The sequence below is a fragment of the Megascapheus bottae genome, chromosome 4 (assembly GCF_031878675.1).
Source record: "Megascapheus bottae isolate mThoBot1 chromosome 4, mThoBot2.hap1, whole genome shotgun sequence".
Lineage (NCBI taxonomy): Eukaryota > Metazoa > Chordata > Mammalia > Rodentia > Geomyidae > Megascapheus > Megascapheus bottae.
In genome coordinates this window covers 12346177-12363306 of record NC_143512.1, presented here as the reverse complement: position 1 = coordinate 12363306, position 17130 = coordinate 12346177, and the positions used below count along the sequence as shown (strand labels likewise).

The following is a 17130-nucleotide window of genomic DNA, read 5'->3' as shown; positions in this document are numbered from 1 at the left end:
AGAAGCTGGTAACTAAAATGTAAATCTTTTCTATGGCATGTTTTTACTAAGGCCCACCATTTAAAACATACAGAGGATTTAATTGAAATCTCTAAAGATAAGTTTATAATTATGAAGAAAACTGAATAGAATTCCCTGTAATTATTCCCTGTTATTATTATAGCAATAATAACAATAAGATTCTGTGTGTGTGTGTGTGTGTGTGTGTGTGTGTGTGTGTGTGTGATTCTTGGGGCTTGAGCTCAGGCTCTAGGTGCTGTTCCTAACATTTTAACTTTTATTCAAGGCTAATGTTTGGGCCACAGTTTCAATTCTAGCTTTTGTTGGTATTAATTGGTGATAAGATATCTCTCAGACTTTCTGCCCAGGCTGGCTCTAAACCAAAATCCTCAGAATTGCAGCCTCTTTTGAGAAGCTAGGATTATAGGCTTGAGCCACCGGTGCATGGCTAACAATAAGATTCTTAATTGGGAGTATATATGTTTCCGTCAGTTGTCATATTAAACTGTTAATAGAAAACAGGGAAGTGAGTGTCTAGGAATGTGGCATGGTTTTAGAACATTTGCTTATCATGTGTGTGGTCCTGGTTCCAATACTAAAAACAGAAAGATGGCCAGTCTTTTTGGGCTGGTCATTGTGCTGGATACTTGATACTCTGAAAAGATGACTAGATGTTTTTGAGAATTGTAAGTCTTTTTTCTTTTTGTCTTCTAAGCAGCAAATACAAGGAATGGGTATAAAAAGCAGAACTTGGGCTCTCTTTAAACTAAGTTCAAATCCTAGCTTGAAAAACAGTTCAAGTTCAAAGTGCCTCAGCCATTTCTATCACGTACGTATGTATGTATGTATGTATGTATGTATGTATGTATGTATGTATGTATGTGTATGTATGTAGTGTATCCTGCCTGTCCATCTGCCTGTCTATTGGTAGCACAACTTTCTGTTGGATTGACTTGGACTCTTGTCACCTTTTTGTCTTACGCTATTAATAAAACGTTGGATAGGATAAAAACAAGGTGGCTCATTGTACTCCCTCCCATTAGAATTCCAGGTTTCCAGAAATTCCTATTTTCCAGGTTGAAATACTCCATTAATAGATTAATAGACATACTTGTGCACTGTTGAAACAGTTGTGAACTATCCTAACTACATAGTGCGCGCGCGCACACACACACACACACACACACACACACACACACACACACACACGGAGAATAAACGCATGTAGAAATTAATGAATACTTCGGCTAAACCCACCTGGAAATATTGGGTACAAGGATGTTATTCAATGCCAGATTCCTTTTTTCTTTTATTCGGTGAAGGATGTTATTCAATGCCAGATTCCTTTTTTCTTTTATTCGGTGGCTAAAATCCCAGCAGTTACAAAAGAGAAACAGGGCCAAGGTTTTCTATTAAAATAAAGAGGCCCAAAATGATGAATGGAAACTTGGAAAGGTTTTAATGCCAGTACTAGAAGCCAGAAATTAGCTTAAATACAAACTTAAGAATTTGGGGCTTGTACTGAATCTCACATAGAGCATCGGTAGTAATTTTAGTGAATTAAAAATATTGCTTAAGCCAGGCATCGTGGCTCATGCCAGTAATCCTAGCTACTCAGGAGGCTGAGATCTGTAGATCAAGGTTCAAAGTCAGCTGTGCACAAAAGGACTTGAGACTCTTATCTCTAATTAACCTCTAGAAAATGGGAAGTGGGGCTTGGCTCAAGGGTAGGGCGGTAGCCTTGATTTGAAGAGCTCAGGGACAGCACCCAAGCCCAGTTCAAGCCCCATGACCCTCCAAATATATATATATATTGCTTAAGCTGGTGGCTGGTGACTCACACTTGTAATCCTAGCTACTTAAGAGACTGAGATCTGAGGAACAAGGTCCAAAGCCAGCCTTGGAATTAAAGTCTATGAGACTCAAAGTGGTAGTGAAGAGCTCATGCACAGTGCCAAGGCCCAATGCTCAAGTCCCATGACTGACCAAAAAATATTGCTTAACCAATAAAGTTGGGATTACTATTCCAAAGGAGCTCAACCTGAAGCTAGAATGGCCCAGGCACTTGATGATCCTGTAGTGCCTTATTATAATTCTCCTTCTAGGTTGAAGTATGCCATTGGTAAACATTCTTGGGCACTGCTTCTTGAAAAATTATGAAATCACCTAAAAATCCTGTGTTGGAACCTTTCTTAACTTTTGTTTTGTGGATATGTTGGGAGATTTTTCAATGAATTCAGATAAATTATTCATGTAGCACTTTCCTTATGAATGATTCTACCCACCAAAACCCTAAAATGCTAATTGGAGATCATTAATTCTATGTGCTTGGTTTAAAATGACCTGTTTTCAGTTAAGACAGAGTAAATCTCAGTAAGCATGCCTTCATTTCTTCATTTAACAGTTACTGTATTATTACAAGTCTCTATTAAGATCAATAGCACTTTTTTTTTGCCAGTCCTGGGGCTTGAACTCAGGGTCTGAGTACTGTCCTTGGGCTATCTCAAAGCTAGCGCTCTACCACTTGAGCTACAGTACTACTTCCAGCTTTTTCTGTGTATGTGGTACCAAGGAATTGAACCCGGGTCTTTGTGCAAGCTAGGCATGCACTCTACCACTAGGCCAAACTCCCTGCCTAATAGCATCTTTCTTTCTTTCTTTCTTTTCTTTTCTTTCTTTCTTTCTTTCTTTCTTTCTTTCTTTCTTTCTTTCTTTCTTTCTTTCTTTCTTTCCATCCATCTATCATCTATCTATCTATCTATCATCTATCTATCTTTTTTTGGTCAGTCATGGGGCTTAAACTCTGGGCTTAGGCACTGTCTCTGAGCTCTTCAGCTCAAGGCTAGTACTCTACCATTTGAGCCACAGTGCCACTCCCAGTTTTCTGGTGGTTAATTGGAGATGAGAGTCTCACAGTCTTTAGTGCCCGGCCTAGCTTTGAAATGGGATCCTCAGATCTCAGCCTCCTGAGTTTCTAGGATTTCAGGAATGAGCCAGTGCACCTGGCCCGATAGCACTTTTTTAGAAATCGAACTTGATTCCCTATTTACATCTATAGGACCTTTCAGTGCCTTGAATTATTTTTTATCTAGTTGCCAACACTTACATCACTTCTATGTTTCCTATCATCTCATTAATCTTGAGGGTCATGTTACACTTAATGATTTTGTTCAATGAAAAATAAGACTTTAGGGGCTGGGAATGTGGCTTAGTGGTAGAGTGCTTGCCTAGCATGCATGAATCCCTGGGTTGAATTTCTTAGTACCATATAAACCGAAGAAGACAGAAGTGGTGCTATGGCTCAAGTGCTAGAGTAATATGAGCAAAAGAAGCTCAGGGACAATGCCCAGGCCCCGAGTTCAAGCCCCAGGACTGGCAAAAAAAAAGACTTTAGATAAGATACTTTCTAAATAAATTTTACACTTCAGTCTGTAATTCTTAAACAGGCTCAACTGAAAATAGTAATGGGGAAATAAAACTTTATTTCATCAGTTGATATTGTCAGTCTGTCCTAGCCCATTACCTTTTTCTTCATTTTTTTATTGTTACCCATCCAAAGGTAACCTTTTAAAATTTCTAAGCAAATTTCAGATACCACAGCCAACTGTCAAGAGTATACATTTCTTAAGACTAAACATTTAGATAACCTTTCTCTGCAATCCAATTGCTAATGTCCACTAGTTAAACTACTATATTCTTTTTATCTATCTGTGTAATAATGATCAGCTTAAACCTGATGAAATTAATGATCATGGGCTTTTTTCTTGGTCAGTCATGGGGCTTGAACTGGGCCTGGGCACTGTCCCTGAGCTATTTAGCTCAAGACTAGTGCTCTTACCACTTGAGCCACAGCATCATTTCTAGTTTTGTGTTGGTTAATTGGAGATGAGATTCTCACAGACTTTTGTGCCCAGGCTGGCTTTGAAATGCGATCCAAAGATGTGAGCCTCCTGAGTAGCTAGGATTACAGATGTGAACCACCCGTGAGCTTTTACTCACAGTAAAAGAAACCCATAAACTCTCCATATTATTTAGTTACCAAAGAAAAATTGTTTGTAATGATATTAATAATAGAGAAAGGAAATTCATGTAAATTAAGAGTTTACTGAGTATGAGTACTTTTTGATAGGCTTAATTCTGTTGTGTCATGATTGGTTTTGCTTCTGTGACCAATGATCCCATGAGAGATGTATTATACAATATAATTAAGAAATATAATTGAGGCATACCATTCTGGAGTTTTTGTCTAGCATGGGATAAACAAACATAATGCTGAGTCTATGACTCTTCTTTGACATATCATTTTTATTAGTTTTGGTCAAGCAATAAGTTTATATTACTATAATTCATAATATTTTATTATTTTATGTAAAGTAGAAACAGTGGTAACTAATACTGCTTTTAGGCCAAGCCAGTATTCGGATCTACCAACTTTGTTAATGGAATCCAGTTCTCTGCATTTGAAATAATTTGTTTCAGTTCTTTGACAAGTTTAAAGGAAAATCATTCCAGATTTTGATCTGGAATTATAAGATATAATTTGTCCATATACAACAAAGTGGAAATGCTTGAGTTGTAGCAGTTGCACTTAGATTAAGTAAAATAGGACATGAAGCAATTTATATTTCAGAGTCTATAAGCTTTCCTACATTATGAAGGGGACACAAATAAGACATGGTTCTTGATTTTAGATTGTTTATGATGAAATACATAATACTAAAGTGTTTGGCTGAATTAAAGAATGATATATCAACATTGAGAGATATGCTATAGACTATTAAAAAGAAAATTTAAAAGAATCCTTGTGCTTAAAATAGAAAATGACTGGTTCATGGATTAGGTGGATTTTGAGCTGAACTTTGAAATATTTAAAATATAAAATTTGGAAAATAAGGAGAAGAATAAGGTATTTAGACTTGTATAAGTCTACTTCAAATTGTATGTTTAATTTACAAATGTTTATATACAAAAACATAAATTGAGCTCTTCCATGCCAATCTCTAGGCTGGGTTTGGAGTTTCAGCATATTTAGGAACTTCTCCATACTTGGTTGGAAAGATAGTTCTATATGTCTTAAAAGTGTGAATGTCATACGAGTAAAAAACTCTCTTAAAGGAATTCTCATGGGAGAATCTGGTTTTCCTTGGTAACATAAAAAAGGGGCTGTGTTTTTGTTTTCAAGAGATAAGGTAAGTTCTCAAAGTAATTGGGCTAATAATATTGGGAAAGCTTGTGTTTGTGTATAGTCACCTTCCTTATCATTGGTTTATTAAATGTCACAGTAACAGGTATTCATACATGTTAAGGGGCTATACCTTGTATAGAGTTATTGTCTATGAGGTTTTCTGATCATAATAAAGTTGAATTTAATAACACCCATACCAAACAGTCACTATTCAAGTTGTTTTACATACATTATCTTATGTGGTCATAATAGTCCTAATATCACTTTTCTCATTTAAGATAAGTAAACTGCAGATTAGGTTGAGCTATATGTCCAAAGCCACATAGTCATAACTAAACAGATATAGGACTGACTACAAATTCTGTGTTCCTAATCAAATCATGGTTCTGTTTATTTAATTAGGGGCACTGGAAGATCCAAAGAAAGGAATACCTATCTGTGTGATTGAAGCATTAGTATTAATATTTTCAGAAACCACTAACAGTCCAAGCAATCACATTCCAGCAATTGGCATAAGCTTCAGTACAGTATTGTGAGGCGTGAAATCACTATAGTGTCAAACAGAGAATATCATCGCTGTAGTACAATGTCTTTGAAAAGGAATCTAAGTGTGTTGGCTCAGTTCTCCTCTGTCAAGGAAAGAGTAAATGCTATTTGGAACTTATGATCCTGCAAGCATCAAAATGAACAACCTGGCACTGGTTTTCTTGCTGGAAGATGACAGTATTGCTAAAAGGCAAATCGTTCTCCCCCCAAAAACATGACTCTTGGGGGCTTCTGTCAAAAACATCATGAAGTCTTTGTTACTTTAATGTCTTCCTTAAGTGCCTGTGATCTTTTCAGGGGCACAGGCCATGTGTGGTCAATGCCCAGGGGCAGGTTTCTGAGCTGTGGCAGCCATGGCAGCTACTGTGTGATCTGGGAGGAGATGCAGGGGAAAAAGGTCACTTTCCCTAACAATTTATAACTTGATTCCACTTATAAGCCATTTGTTTTCAGAAATAAGTAATGGGTGAGGACATAGGCCAGGTCTACAATTTGTGCACTTGAGAGATTAAGGCTGCCTGAGATCAAATTACCACAGCCAACAGACAGAGTTACTGAGGGATATTTGGGGAGGATGCAGACAGAAGAGGGAGAAGCCAGAGACCTAAGGAAGGAGACAGGAATAGATTTTGATAGAAATTGCTACCCATTCTGCGCCCTTGATGGAACAAAAAGGACAAATAAGATGCAACAGTGATTAGAGGAAGCTGGGGAGTTTCTAGAATAAAATTAGGTTGTGGAGTGTTGTTAGTACACTTGGTGAGTGGAATGAAGGGATCTGCTAGTTCAGGCCTTTGAAAACTGGATGTAGGATCATAACCTTGGCTCCGTCAGTTGTTCTCTCAAGGAGGGAAGTAGGCCAAATGTCAGGCCTCACCCTGGCTTTGTTCCACTCCATAGCTACAGAGAGATCCAGAGAGAGTATCTGCAAATGTGAGGATATTTGGAGATGAGGAAGCGAAGAGACATTAGTGAGTGCTTTTTTTTTTTTTTTTTTTTTTGGTATGGCAGGGGGATAATTTTAAACCTCCATGAGAGAGATGGAAGGGCTGGGAAGAATGACTACTCAGAATAAGAAGCAGAGGCAATGACACAGCACAGAAGGCTTCCTCTGCTTTTCCTGCTTTCTTATTCACTGAAGAGAATTTATCCATGTGTGATCCTTGGAGCAATCTAAGGGGAGTCTTAGGGGAACAGAAACACAGAGGCCTATAGGCCTCTCATATTTATAGAAGATAAGTTGCCTCCACAAAAAATTGCTGCTTTTGTAAGATAAATCCCTTGAAAGCATTGTTATCCATTAAAGAAAAAAAATTAAAAGTCTCAAAAGATAATGTATTGAGGCCCGGGAGTTTGGCCTAGTGGTACCCATCTCTAGCCTTGACAAAGTCCAAGGTCATTGCTCAGGCCCTGAGTTCAAGGCCCAGGACTGGCAAAAAAACCAAAAGATAATGTATTGAATGATAAATGAAAAAGAAGGAAAAAAAGAAAAGCAGAAAGAAAGGAAGAAAGAAAGAAAGAAAGAGAGAAAGAAAGAAAGAAAGAAAGAAAGAAAGAAAGAAAGAAAGAAAAGAAAGAAAGAAAAGGAAGGAAGGGCGGGCCAGGAGTTTGGCCTAGTGGTAGAGTGCTTGCCTAGCATGCACAAAGACCTGGGTTTGATTCCTTAGTGCCAGAAATGGTGCTGTGACTCAAGTGATAGAGCCCTGGCCTTGAGGACAGCCCAAAGACAGTGCTTAGGCCCTGAGTTCAAACCTCAGGACTGGCAGGGGGGTTGGGGGGAGGATGATGGAGGGAGGAAAGAAGGAAGGAAGGAGAGAGGAAGGAAGGAAAGAAAGGAGTGTAGGAGGAGAATCAGGGCCAGGAGTGTGTCCTAGTGGTAGAGTGTTTGCCTAGTATGCATGAAGCCCTGGTTCGATTCCTTAGTACTACATACACAGAAGAAAACAAGCCAGAAGTGATGTCGTGGCTCAAATGGTAGAATGGTAGAGTGCTAACCTTGAGAAAGCCCAAGGACAGTGCCCAGGCCCTGAGTTGAAGCTCCAGGACTGGGCGGAGGGGGGCGGGGAAGGAAATGAAGGAAGGAGGGACCAACCCTGAAGATTAGGGAAGCCTTTAGAGATGCATCCCTTAAAATTTCAACTGTGGTCAACAGGGGTCAAATAAGAGGTTTTCTTACAGTTTCATGGGGCCAATTGTTTAAAATGAGAAATTTAAACACTCAATTATTGGTTTATTGCCAAAGCACACACCGAAAATGAGGCCCAATTGGCTGGGAGCAGTACTGAGTGCTCCATCCCGGGATGCTAGTTTTAGGTTTGTTCCCAGAAATAGGATGGCACGTGTGCTTTGACCTAGGATTTAAGCCAGCGCGTTCTAACTTACTTTTAGGGTGATACAGAAAGGATGTGGGATCAGGCAAATAATCAGCCCCCATCCTCGTAATCCCGGAGCGCCTCCCCTGCGTTTGTTTCCTTTGAATGTTAGAGTCGCCGCCCAGGTCCTCATAGGAGCCTTCAGTTTATTTTCCTGGATCGCGCTTGGAAATCTTTTTTAGGGCTGACAGCTGGAGTACTAGGGACTCAACTGCTTTCCCCAGACTAATCTCCTTACAAGTCTCCGGGTAGGGGCGAGAGACCCAGAGACTGTGGAGACTGGAGGCAAAGGGCGGTGGGGGCAGGGAGGATAGGGAGTGGCCTCGTTCCCGCGGTCTGCTGGGATCCAGCAGGTCCGGGGCTCAGGAGATCGGGCCGGAGTATCTGGAGCGGCTGGGCAGTCTGGGGTCGCTGTCCATCACTTTGGTGCGGAATCGGAGGTGGACTTGCTGAGCTCTTCCCTCTCCCCCACTCCTCCCTGCTTCCTCTCCCCCCCCTCCCCAGCAGCAGCCGCAGCAAGAAGCGGACTGGGGGCTGAGCGACTTGAGGCGAGTGGAGGAGCTGGGCTATGGGGAACCAGCGTGGATCGCGGGCCCAGCAGCCCTCGAGGGGGCCTGCGGGGGGAGCGGCTCCTGGCGTTTGCTAGCGCTCGGGGCGTAGAGGAGCCGGCTTGGGGCAGCACGATCCGAGGCGGAGGCGGGGCCGGGCGTGGAGTACGGCTGGGCCACGCGGCTGCCTCCGGCCCTGCCCGGCTCCTCCGCCGCTGCCGGTGGCTATGGAGCAGGCGGGCGACAAACCCGGGGGGACAAAGCCTCCGCGCGTCCCGCGGCCCCTACCCTGGCTGCTGCTGCTGTCTTTCCTGCTGTTGCTGGCGCTGCTGCCGGGCCCAGCGGCCTCGCAGGTCCGGTACTCGGTGCCCGAGGAGCAGGCACCCGGCGCGCTGGTGGGCAACGTGGCTAGAGCGCTGGGGCTGGAGCTGCGGCGCCTGGGGCCCGGCTGCTTGCGCATCAGCCATCTGGGTGCGCCCAGCCCACGCTACCTGGAGCTGGACCTGACGAGTGGCGCGCTCTTCGTCAACGAGCGCATCGATCGGGAGGCGCTGTGTGAGCAGAGGCCTCGCTGCCTGCTCGGCTTGGAAGTGCTGGCACACAGCCCCGTGGCGGTGAGCGCCGTGGAGGTGGAAATACTCGACATCAACGACAACTCGCCGCGCTTTCCGCGGACCGACTATCAGCTCCAGGTAAGCGAATCCGTGGCACCCGGAGCGCGCTTTCATATAGAGAGCGCGCAGGACCCGGACGTGGGAGCCAACTCGGTGCAGACCTACGAACTCAGTCCGAATGAGCACTTTGAACTGGACCTTAAACCCCTGCAGGAGAACAGCAAGGTGCTGGAGCTGGTGCTGCGTAAGGGCCTGGACCGCGAGCAGGCAGCTTTGCACCGCCTGGTTCTCACGGCCGTGGACGGGGGCAGCCCGGCCCGCTCGGGCACAGCACAGATCTCCGTTCAGGTCCTGGACACTAACGACAACTCTCCTGCCTTTGACCAGTCCACTTACCGGGTGCAGCTGCGGGAGGACGCGCCTCCTGGCACGTTAGTGGTGAAGCTGAATGCCTCGGACCCGGATGAGGGTTCCAATGGTGAGCTCCTGTACTCCCTGAGCAGCTACACCTCCGACCGGGAGAGGCAGCTCTTCAGCATTGATGCCAGGACCGGGGAAGTTCGAGTAAGCGGGGCACTGGATTATGAGGAGGCTTCCTCCTACCAGATTTATGTGCAAGCGACTGACCGGGGTCCAGTGCCCATGGCGGGTCACTGCAAGGTGTTGGTGGACATTGTGGATGTGAATGACAACGCACCAGAGGTGGTGCTCACGGTCCTGTATAGCCCAGTGCCTGAGGACGCCGCACCCAACACTGTGGTGGCTCTTCTCAGTGTTAATGACCAAGACTCAGGTCCCAATCAGAAAGTGAGACTGGGTCTGGAGGCCACGCTGCCCTTCCGGCTGAACGGCTTTGGAAACTCCTATACACTGGAGGTGAGTGGGCCGCTGGATCGGGAGCGGATGGCTGCCTACAACATCACAGTGACAGCCACGGATGGGGGAACGCCACAGCTCACGTCCCAGCGGACATTTCGGGTTGAGATCTCTGACATCAATGACAACCCCCCAAGCTTCCTGAAGGACTCCTATTCCATCTACATCCAGGAGAACAATTTGCCAGGGGTGTTACTCTGCACCGTGCAAGCCACAGACCCAGATGAAAAGGAGAATGCAGAGGTGACCTACTCTCTCCTAGACAAGGAGATTCAAGGGCTGCCAGTCACCTCTTACGTCTCCATCAACAGTGCCAGCGGCAGCCTTTATGCTGTCAACTCCTTTGACTACGAGAGGTTTCGGGAGTTCTTTGTGACTGTGGAAGCCCAGGACAAGGGGAGCCCTTCTCTGAGCAGCACTGTGACTGCCAATGTGTATGTGGTGGATATGAACGACCATGCCCCTCACATCCTCTACCCTACCTCAACCAATTCATCAACAGCCATTGAGATGATGCCTCGAACTGCCCCAGCCGGCTACCTGGTCACCAAAGTCATAGCTATGGATTCAGACTCTGGGCAAAATGCTTGGCTCTTTTACCACCTAGCTCAGACTTCTGACCTGGATCTCTTTAAAGTAGAGCTGCACACAGGTGAAATTAGGACTACCAGGAAGATAGGAGATGAAAGTGGTACAAGCTTCAATCTGACTGTGGTGGTCCGTGACAATGGAGAGCCATCACTGTCATCCTCTGTGGCCATTACAGTAGCTGTGGTGGACAGGGTTTCTAAAATCCTCCCGGATACTCAGAGACATGTTAAGAGCCATCGGACATATTCTGAAATTACACTTTATCTGATAATAGCATTAAGCACAGTGTCTTTTATATTTCTTTTGACAATCATTGTTTTGAGCATCATCAAGTGCTATCACTACACTGCCTATGGCACTGCATGCTGTGGAGGTTTCTGTGGAGTGAGGGAGCGGTGCCCTGCAGAACTGTACAAACAGGCCAACAACAACATTGATGCCAGGATACCACATGGCCTCAAAGTACAGCCTCATTTCATTGAGGTTCGAGGGAATGGCTCCCTCACCAAGACCTACTGCTACAAAGCCTGCCTGACAGCAGGCTCAGGGAGTGATACTTTTATGTTTTACAACACAGGGGCCCAGACAGGACCAGGGCCTGGGGGAGCCCAAGCAGCAGTGACTGACAGCAGGCACCTCACAGGCCAAAGTGGGCAGAGTGCTGGGAACCTGATTATTCTCAAAAATGAGGCTGTTCCTCAAAACGAGGTGAGATAGTGCTTGAAGGGTCTTCTAGAAGACCATGCATTTTTTTTACATGCCTCCCAATATTATATGGATGGTCTACTGAGTCATTAATTGACAGAAGTTATTGGTAATTATATTAATAGTACTTCGGATTGGCTTGTAATCTGCTGTTTCCTTTCTAGAAAAGTAGCACTAGGGAATTGTTTTACTTCCCATTTTCTTTTCACATGTATCTGGAATCATCCATTCATTTGTTTGAAAAGTGAGGATTGCAATTCAAGTAGAAAAGGTCTCTGTTGTTATTTTTTAAAATTCTGTAGGAGTGTTTTTCTTTCTTTTCTAGAAAAGCTTCAAGGCCACTAGTGGCTGTTGGGGTCACTTCTGTATACCACTCTTGTTTGTACTTCAGACTGTTTGCAGTGCAGGGTGTCTAGTTAGTGTCTGTAGTAATTGCATTAGATAATATAATAGGATCATCTGGGAATTCACATCATGATAAAGCCATAGTACGTAGACCTTATGTTGAATTCAGAGTTTTCTGTAGCTGTCCGATGTGGTCACTCTTTTGTAGGAGGAAATGCTTACAGATCTGTCTGGCTAGGCAAGGGAGATGGTAGAATGATGTGGGGACGTTGAGTATCAGAACAGAGACTGGAGAGAAAAACAATTCTAATGTGCCACCTGGCTTGGAATACTCCACATTCATTGGAAGGTTATATTCCTATGTGCCTATGTGCACATGAGGACATATAGTAGTAGTGTATGTACTAGGCTTGAATTTTAAACATAAGGCAATATTGCCCATTGTAATGAAGAATATACATAAATTATTAAAAGGTGCATGAATGTGTCAGTGTGTTTGGATAGTATTTTTTCTCTGTGAATGCTTGAAGTAATAGAGATCTTATTTGTGATATGTTAAAGTTTAATTGCAAAAGCCAAAAATTTGCCCCATAAAGAGTGATGAATTATCCTTCTGAACCACTACTTTGTAGCTAGGGCTATTGGAGTTAGTTCAAACGAGTTAATGTTTTGTCTCTTCTATATTTTTGTGATATCTTTTTGTTCTCACATTATTATATTAATGTTTATATCGTCACATGCTAAATTAATGATAATCTTGAAAGAAGTAATGCATAAGCCAGAATTTTTCATTATTATCAAGAGTATATTTTCTTATGGCTGTTGCAGATAGATATATTTACTTATCAGAAGAGCCTCATATTAGTCTGTGCTGGGTAACCACAGGAGGCAGATTGCAGATTAAGAAAATGGAAGGGTAGTAAATCAAAGTGGTGAATCAGAAATCTTAGATCATAGCATTTGAAAGCCTACAAAAAGATTTGGGTTTAAATAATGATACTGTAGACATTTAGCAAATTCCTGTGAAGCCCTTTGGGACTGACATAGGTTGCAGAAGAGGAATAAAGTGCAAGCCAGGCAAGGCCCACTTTTGCCACCAGCTGTGAGCTGAACCTCAGAGAAATGACATCCTTACCCTATTCTTACTGACTCAAAGCGTGGGGCAATTGGATACATGAACTGTTTTTGTCTTACACTGACCTCTATGTTAATAGTGCTTTTGTACACAAACCTTTAATCTAGAGGGAAAATTATGTCAGGAAGTAATTACTCTTGTGGGATTTTGTCAGGATAATACATAGACTTAATAGAGGTGAATTTCTGCTGGACACTTCTGGAAGCTCTTGAAATGATTGCAGTTGAAGGGTAGAGAATGAGTCACATTGCATGGAAAAATAGGAACAAAAGTAACTCAGTTTTGAAAGTCATCATTGCTGTATTAAGTTGTACTTTCCCTTGCTGAGTTTTCTCTTTCCTTACTGCAAATGTTAGGAAAGCACTAGAGATGTAATTAGTGCCATGTGCTTACGTTAAAAGTGAATGGCAGGGGCCGGGAGTTTGGCCTAGTGGTTAAAGTGCTTGCTTAGCATGCATGAAGACCCGGGTTCGATTCCTCGGTACCACATACATAGAAAAAAGCCAGAAGTGGTGCTGAGGCTCAAGTGGTAGAGCTCTAGCCTTGAGAAAGTCCAAGGACAGTGCTCAGGCCCTGAGCTCAAGCCCAGGACTGGCAAAAAAAAAAAAAAAAGTGAATGGCAGTTGGGGCCAGGAGTTTGGCCTAGTGGTAGAGTGCTCACCTAGCAAGCATGAAGACCTGGGTTCAATTCCTTGGTACCATAGAAAAAGCCAGAAGTGGTGCTTTGGCTCAAGTGGTAGAGCTCTAGCCCTGAGAAAGCCCAAGGACAGTGCTAAGGTCCTGACTTCAAGCCCAGAACTGGCAAAAAAAAAAAGTGAATGGTAGCTTATGCCTGTAATCCCAGTCACTCAGGAGGCCAAGATCTGAAGATTGTGCTTTGAAGACTGAGAGACTTTTACCTCCAATTAACCATCAGAACGCCAGAAGTGGAGCTGATATTTAGGAACTCAGAAGTAAATTTTTTAAAGGTGGGAGAAATAAAATATAATAAAAAAGCAAATGGGGATTGGAAATGAAGAGTAAAGGAATTTGTACTAATTGACCACCCTGCTTCATGAAAGTCTCCTGTGATGTAATATGTATAAATACAGTTTTAGTCCCCGTTCTGTGAAAGCTATGCATTAAACAAATATTATAAGCATTCAGCATAGTAGTAAGCTCAGAGAGGTTACATAATACATGCAATCACTGTTAGTACTGTTTTAAATTATGATTGTCTGACTCCAAAGATTTCTTAGTTTAATCTCAGGGTTCCTACTACTTTTGATAAATGATATTTAAATATTTTGGATATTATTCTAATAGTGAATCTACTAGTATAAATTGATTGCCTTTGGAAAGAGTAACCCCTTATACAGAAAGAGATAATAAGTATGTGTGAGTGGATGTGGTGAGTAAAGTGTCACTACCAGCCAATATATTGACTTTTGCTTTACTACTGGCAAAGCTTACGGAGATATTTTATCTCTGTTCTTTCACAAAATTTCTCTTTTTGCCTATTAAACATTATGCTCTAATCTACTGGTGGCTTTTATTTTAAAATATTTCATTTCATCAGTCACCTGAGCAGTGAAGGGCTGGATTTGTCATTGGAGACTTCTGAAAGCCTCTCTTTGTAAGAGTTGGCACTCTAGTCATAGTCTCCATAATAAAAGATTGAATCTTCAGATAGAATCTCTGTATTTGTGGTGTGATTGCTAATGAGTCACCCTGAGTATTCTGAGCAGATTTATCCAACTTTGCCTCCCCTCTGTGGGGCTAGTTGGAACAGCCTGTGGAAATTACAAAGGAATAGCAGAGATACTTCACGTATGTATTCACTTTCACTTATTTTAAAGCAGTTGGTTACCAAATCCTAGTTACTTTTGCCACTGCCTGTGCATATTTACTCTAAATCCAGATACAATGACCTGAAAGAGTTAAGCTGTTTTTTGTTTGTTTTTGTTTCTTAATTTCCTCCAGGGCTGACACTAATTTGATGGTCTGTTCTGGAATAAAGTTAATATTCAGTGCATGATGTAGAGTTTTTAAAAGATGCACAATGATCAGAATAAACCAAAAATTCTATTGTTTGTTTGTTTGTTTATGCTAGTCCTTGAACTGTGAGCCTGGGTGCTGTCCCTAAGCATCTTTAGCTCATTGCTAGCACTCTGCCACCTGAGCTACAGTGCCATTTCTGGTTTTTCTGAGATTAAAATAAGAGTCTCAGGACCAGGAGATTGGCCTAGTGGTAAAGTGCTCGCCTAGCATGCCCCAAGCCCTGGATTCCATTCTTTGGTACCATATACACAGAAAAAGGTAGAAATAATGCAATGGCTCAAGTGGTAGAGCACTAGCCTTAAAAAAAGCTCAAGGACAGTATACAGCCCTTTTCAAGCCACAGGACTGGCAAAAAAAGTGCAAGTTGGCTTCAAATCACAATATCAAACCTCATATCTTAGTCTGAGTAGCTAGGATTGCAGGCATGAGCCACCAGTGTCTGGCTTAAGAATTCTATTTATGAACTTCCATTTCAATGTTTCATCTCTGATAGATCTATATAGATCTAGACCTATATAGTTATATATCTGGTGATACTAGGATCTTGTGGTAGCCAGGCAGACACTCTACCACTGAGCCATGCCTCTAGCCCTTTAATTTTTTGGGTCAGTCATGGGACTTGAACTCTAGGTCTGGGTGCTGTCGCTGAGCTCTTCAGCTCAAGGCTAGCACTGTACCACTTGAGCCACAGTGCCACTTCCGATTTTCTGGTGGTTAATTGTAGATAAGAGTCTCACAGACTTTAGTGCCTGGGCTGGTTTTGAACCATAGTCTTGCCATTTTATTGATTTATTTTTTTGTCAGCCATGGGGCTTGAACTTAGGGCCTGAGTATTGTCCTTGGGCTTCCTCAAGGCTAGAGCTCTACCACTTGAGCCACAGCACCACTTCCGGCTTATTCTATGTATATGGTGCCAAGGAATGGAATCCAGGTCTTTGTGCATGCTATGAAAGCACTCTACCCCTAGGCCAAACTCCTGACCCTGTTTTTCCAGTTTTGTATCAATTATAGGACTATTCCAAGAAAAAATTTTCTTTGTTCCAATAATACAATATTTTTGTTAAATTCTTTCCTTTATTTTTCTACAGACTGCTGAGCCAGATGAAATTATGGTTGAGCTCTTCTTTCTTTATCTTATATACTTTCTGATTGATGAAGAAAGCTATTTATTGTGGCTTGAATGCCATTGGCTTACCCTATCCTCTGACCCAGGAGTGAGCTGTCACATGGACATCCCGTCTAACCCAGAACACTCTGCAGAGACATAGCCTGGCATATTATATATTGTCTTTGGGCATGCTGTTTGGTTGACAGAATAGTAGAGTCAATTCTGGATACTTGCCGTGGTGGGCAACCAATGTTTGCTCTCACTGAGAGGTCAGAATAATGTCAGATGGCAAATGTTTGAGGAAAAATTACCATCCCCAACCCCAGAGACTTGGCAGGATTTGATGATGAATGTGACCTTTACAGGACTTTACCTGGGTAGATTTTCTTTCATGCACATTATAAGATAAACACACAAATTTAGCTAAATTATATGGTAATGTTTGGAGTAGTTTAATCTATAAATATAGGTGCAAAAAACATCTAAGGACAGAGAGAATCCTTAGCAACGTTTTAATTTTAACCTAAAAATTATGCAAGCATTTTTTCTTTCCAGAATTTGAAACTGACAAATGCAAAGAAATACCTGACATTGCAAAAGTGAAGAGAAATGTTAGTTCCTTTCTGGCCTTGCAGGGTCAGATCTCTGAGTAGGGACGTGTAGCTGTAAGTGAGATGGTAGCTGCTGCACTAGCAGGCTGTGTATTGAGAGTCATGCAGACTTAGCGTTTTTTTTTTTTTTTGTTGTTGTTGTTGTTGTACTGGAACCCATTGGATATATAAGTCATATTTATTTTACCTTTCTGCTCTGTGAATTAGGACTGTTAATGACCATTCATAGAGAAGTAGCCTACACAGAATTCTCATGTTTATCATCTTCTTACTCATAACACAGCAGTGATTATTTTTAATGTTATATCCTTTTTGTCTTAATATATTATTTTAAGTTACCATGAATTTATGATTACAATCTCACCCACTTGGTATCTCATAGTCCTGCACTATGTGGCTGAATTCTCTGCTTGAATTTTCATAAGGCTGAAATCAACATGTTAGCTGGGCTCGG

General features: G+C 42.4%; 2 protein-coding genes across 2 annotated transcripts in view; both read left to right on the top strand.

Moving 5' to 3' along the window:
• Pcdhac1 (protocadherin alpha subfamily C, 1) overlaps positions 1–8763 on the top strand; it is a 32818-nt gene extending 24055 nt beyond the window's left edge. Inside the window, exons 2-3 of the mRNA XM_090332192.1 lie at positions 8356–8529; positions 8608–8763. Of these exons, the coding sequence (XP_090188318.1) occupies positions 8356–8529; positions 8608–8763 (330 nt within the window). The remainder of the gene's footprint in view (positions 1–8355; positions 8530–8607) is intronic.
• A 115-nt stretch (positions 8764–8878) lies between these two features.
• Pcdhac2 (protocadherin alpha subfamily C, 2) overlaps positions 8879–17130 on the top strand; it is a 45071-nt gene continuing 36819 nt past the window's right edge. The window contains exon 1 of the mRNA XM_090331374.1: positions 8879–11440. Within this exon, the coding sequence (XP_090187500.1) occupies positions 8879–11440 (2562 nt within the window). The remainder of the gene's footprint in view (positions 11441–17130) is intronic.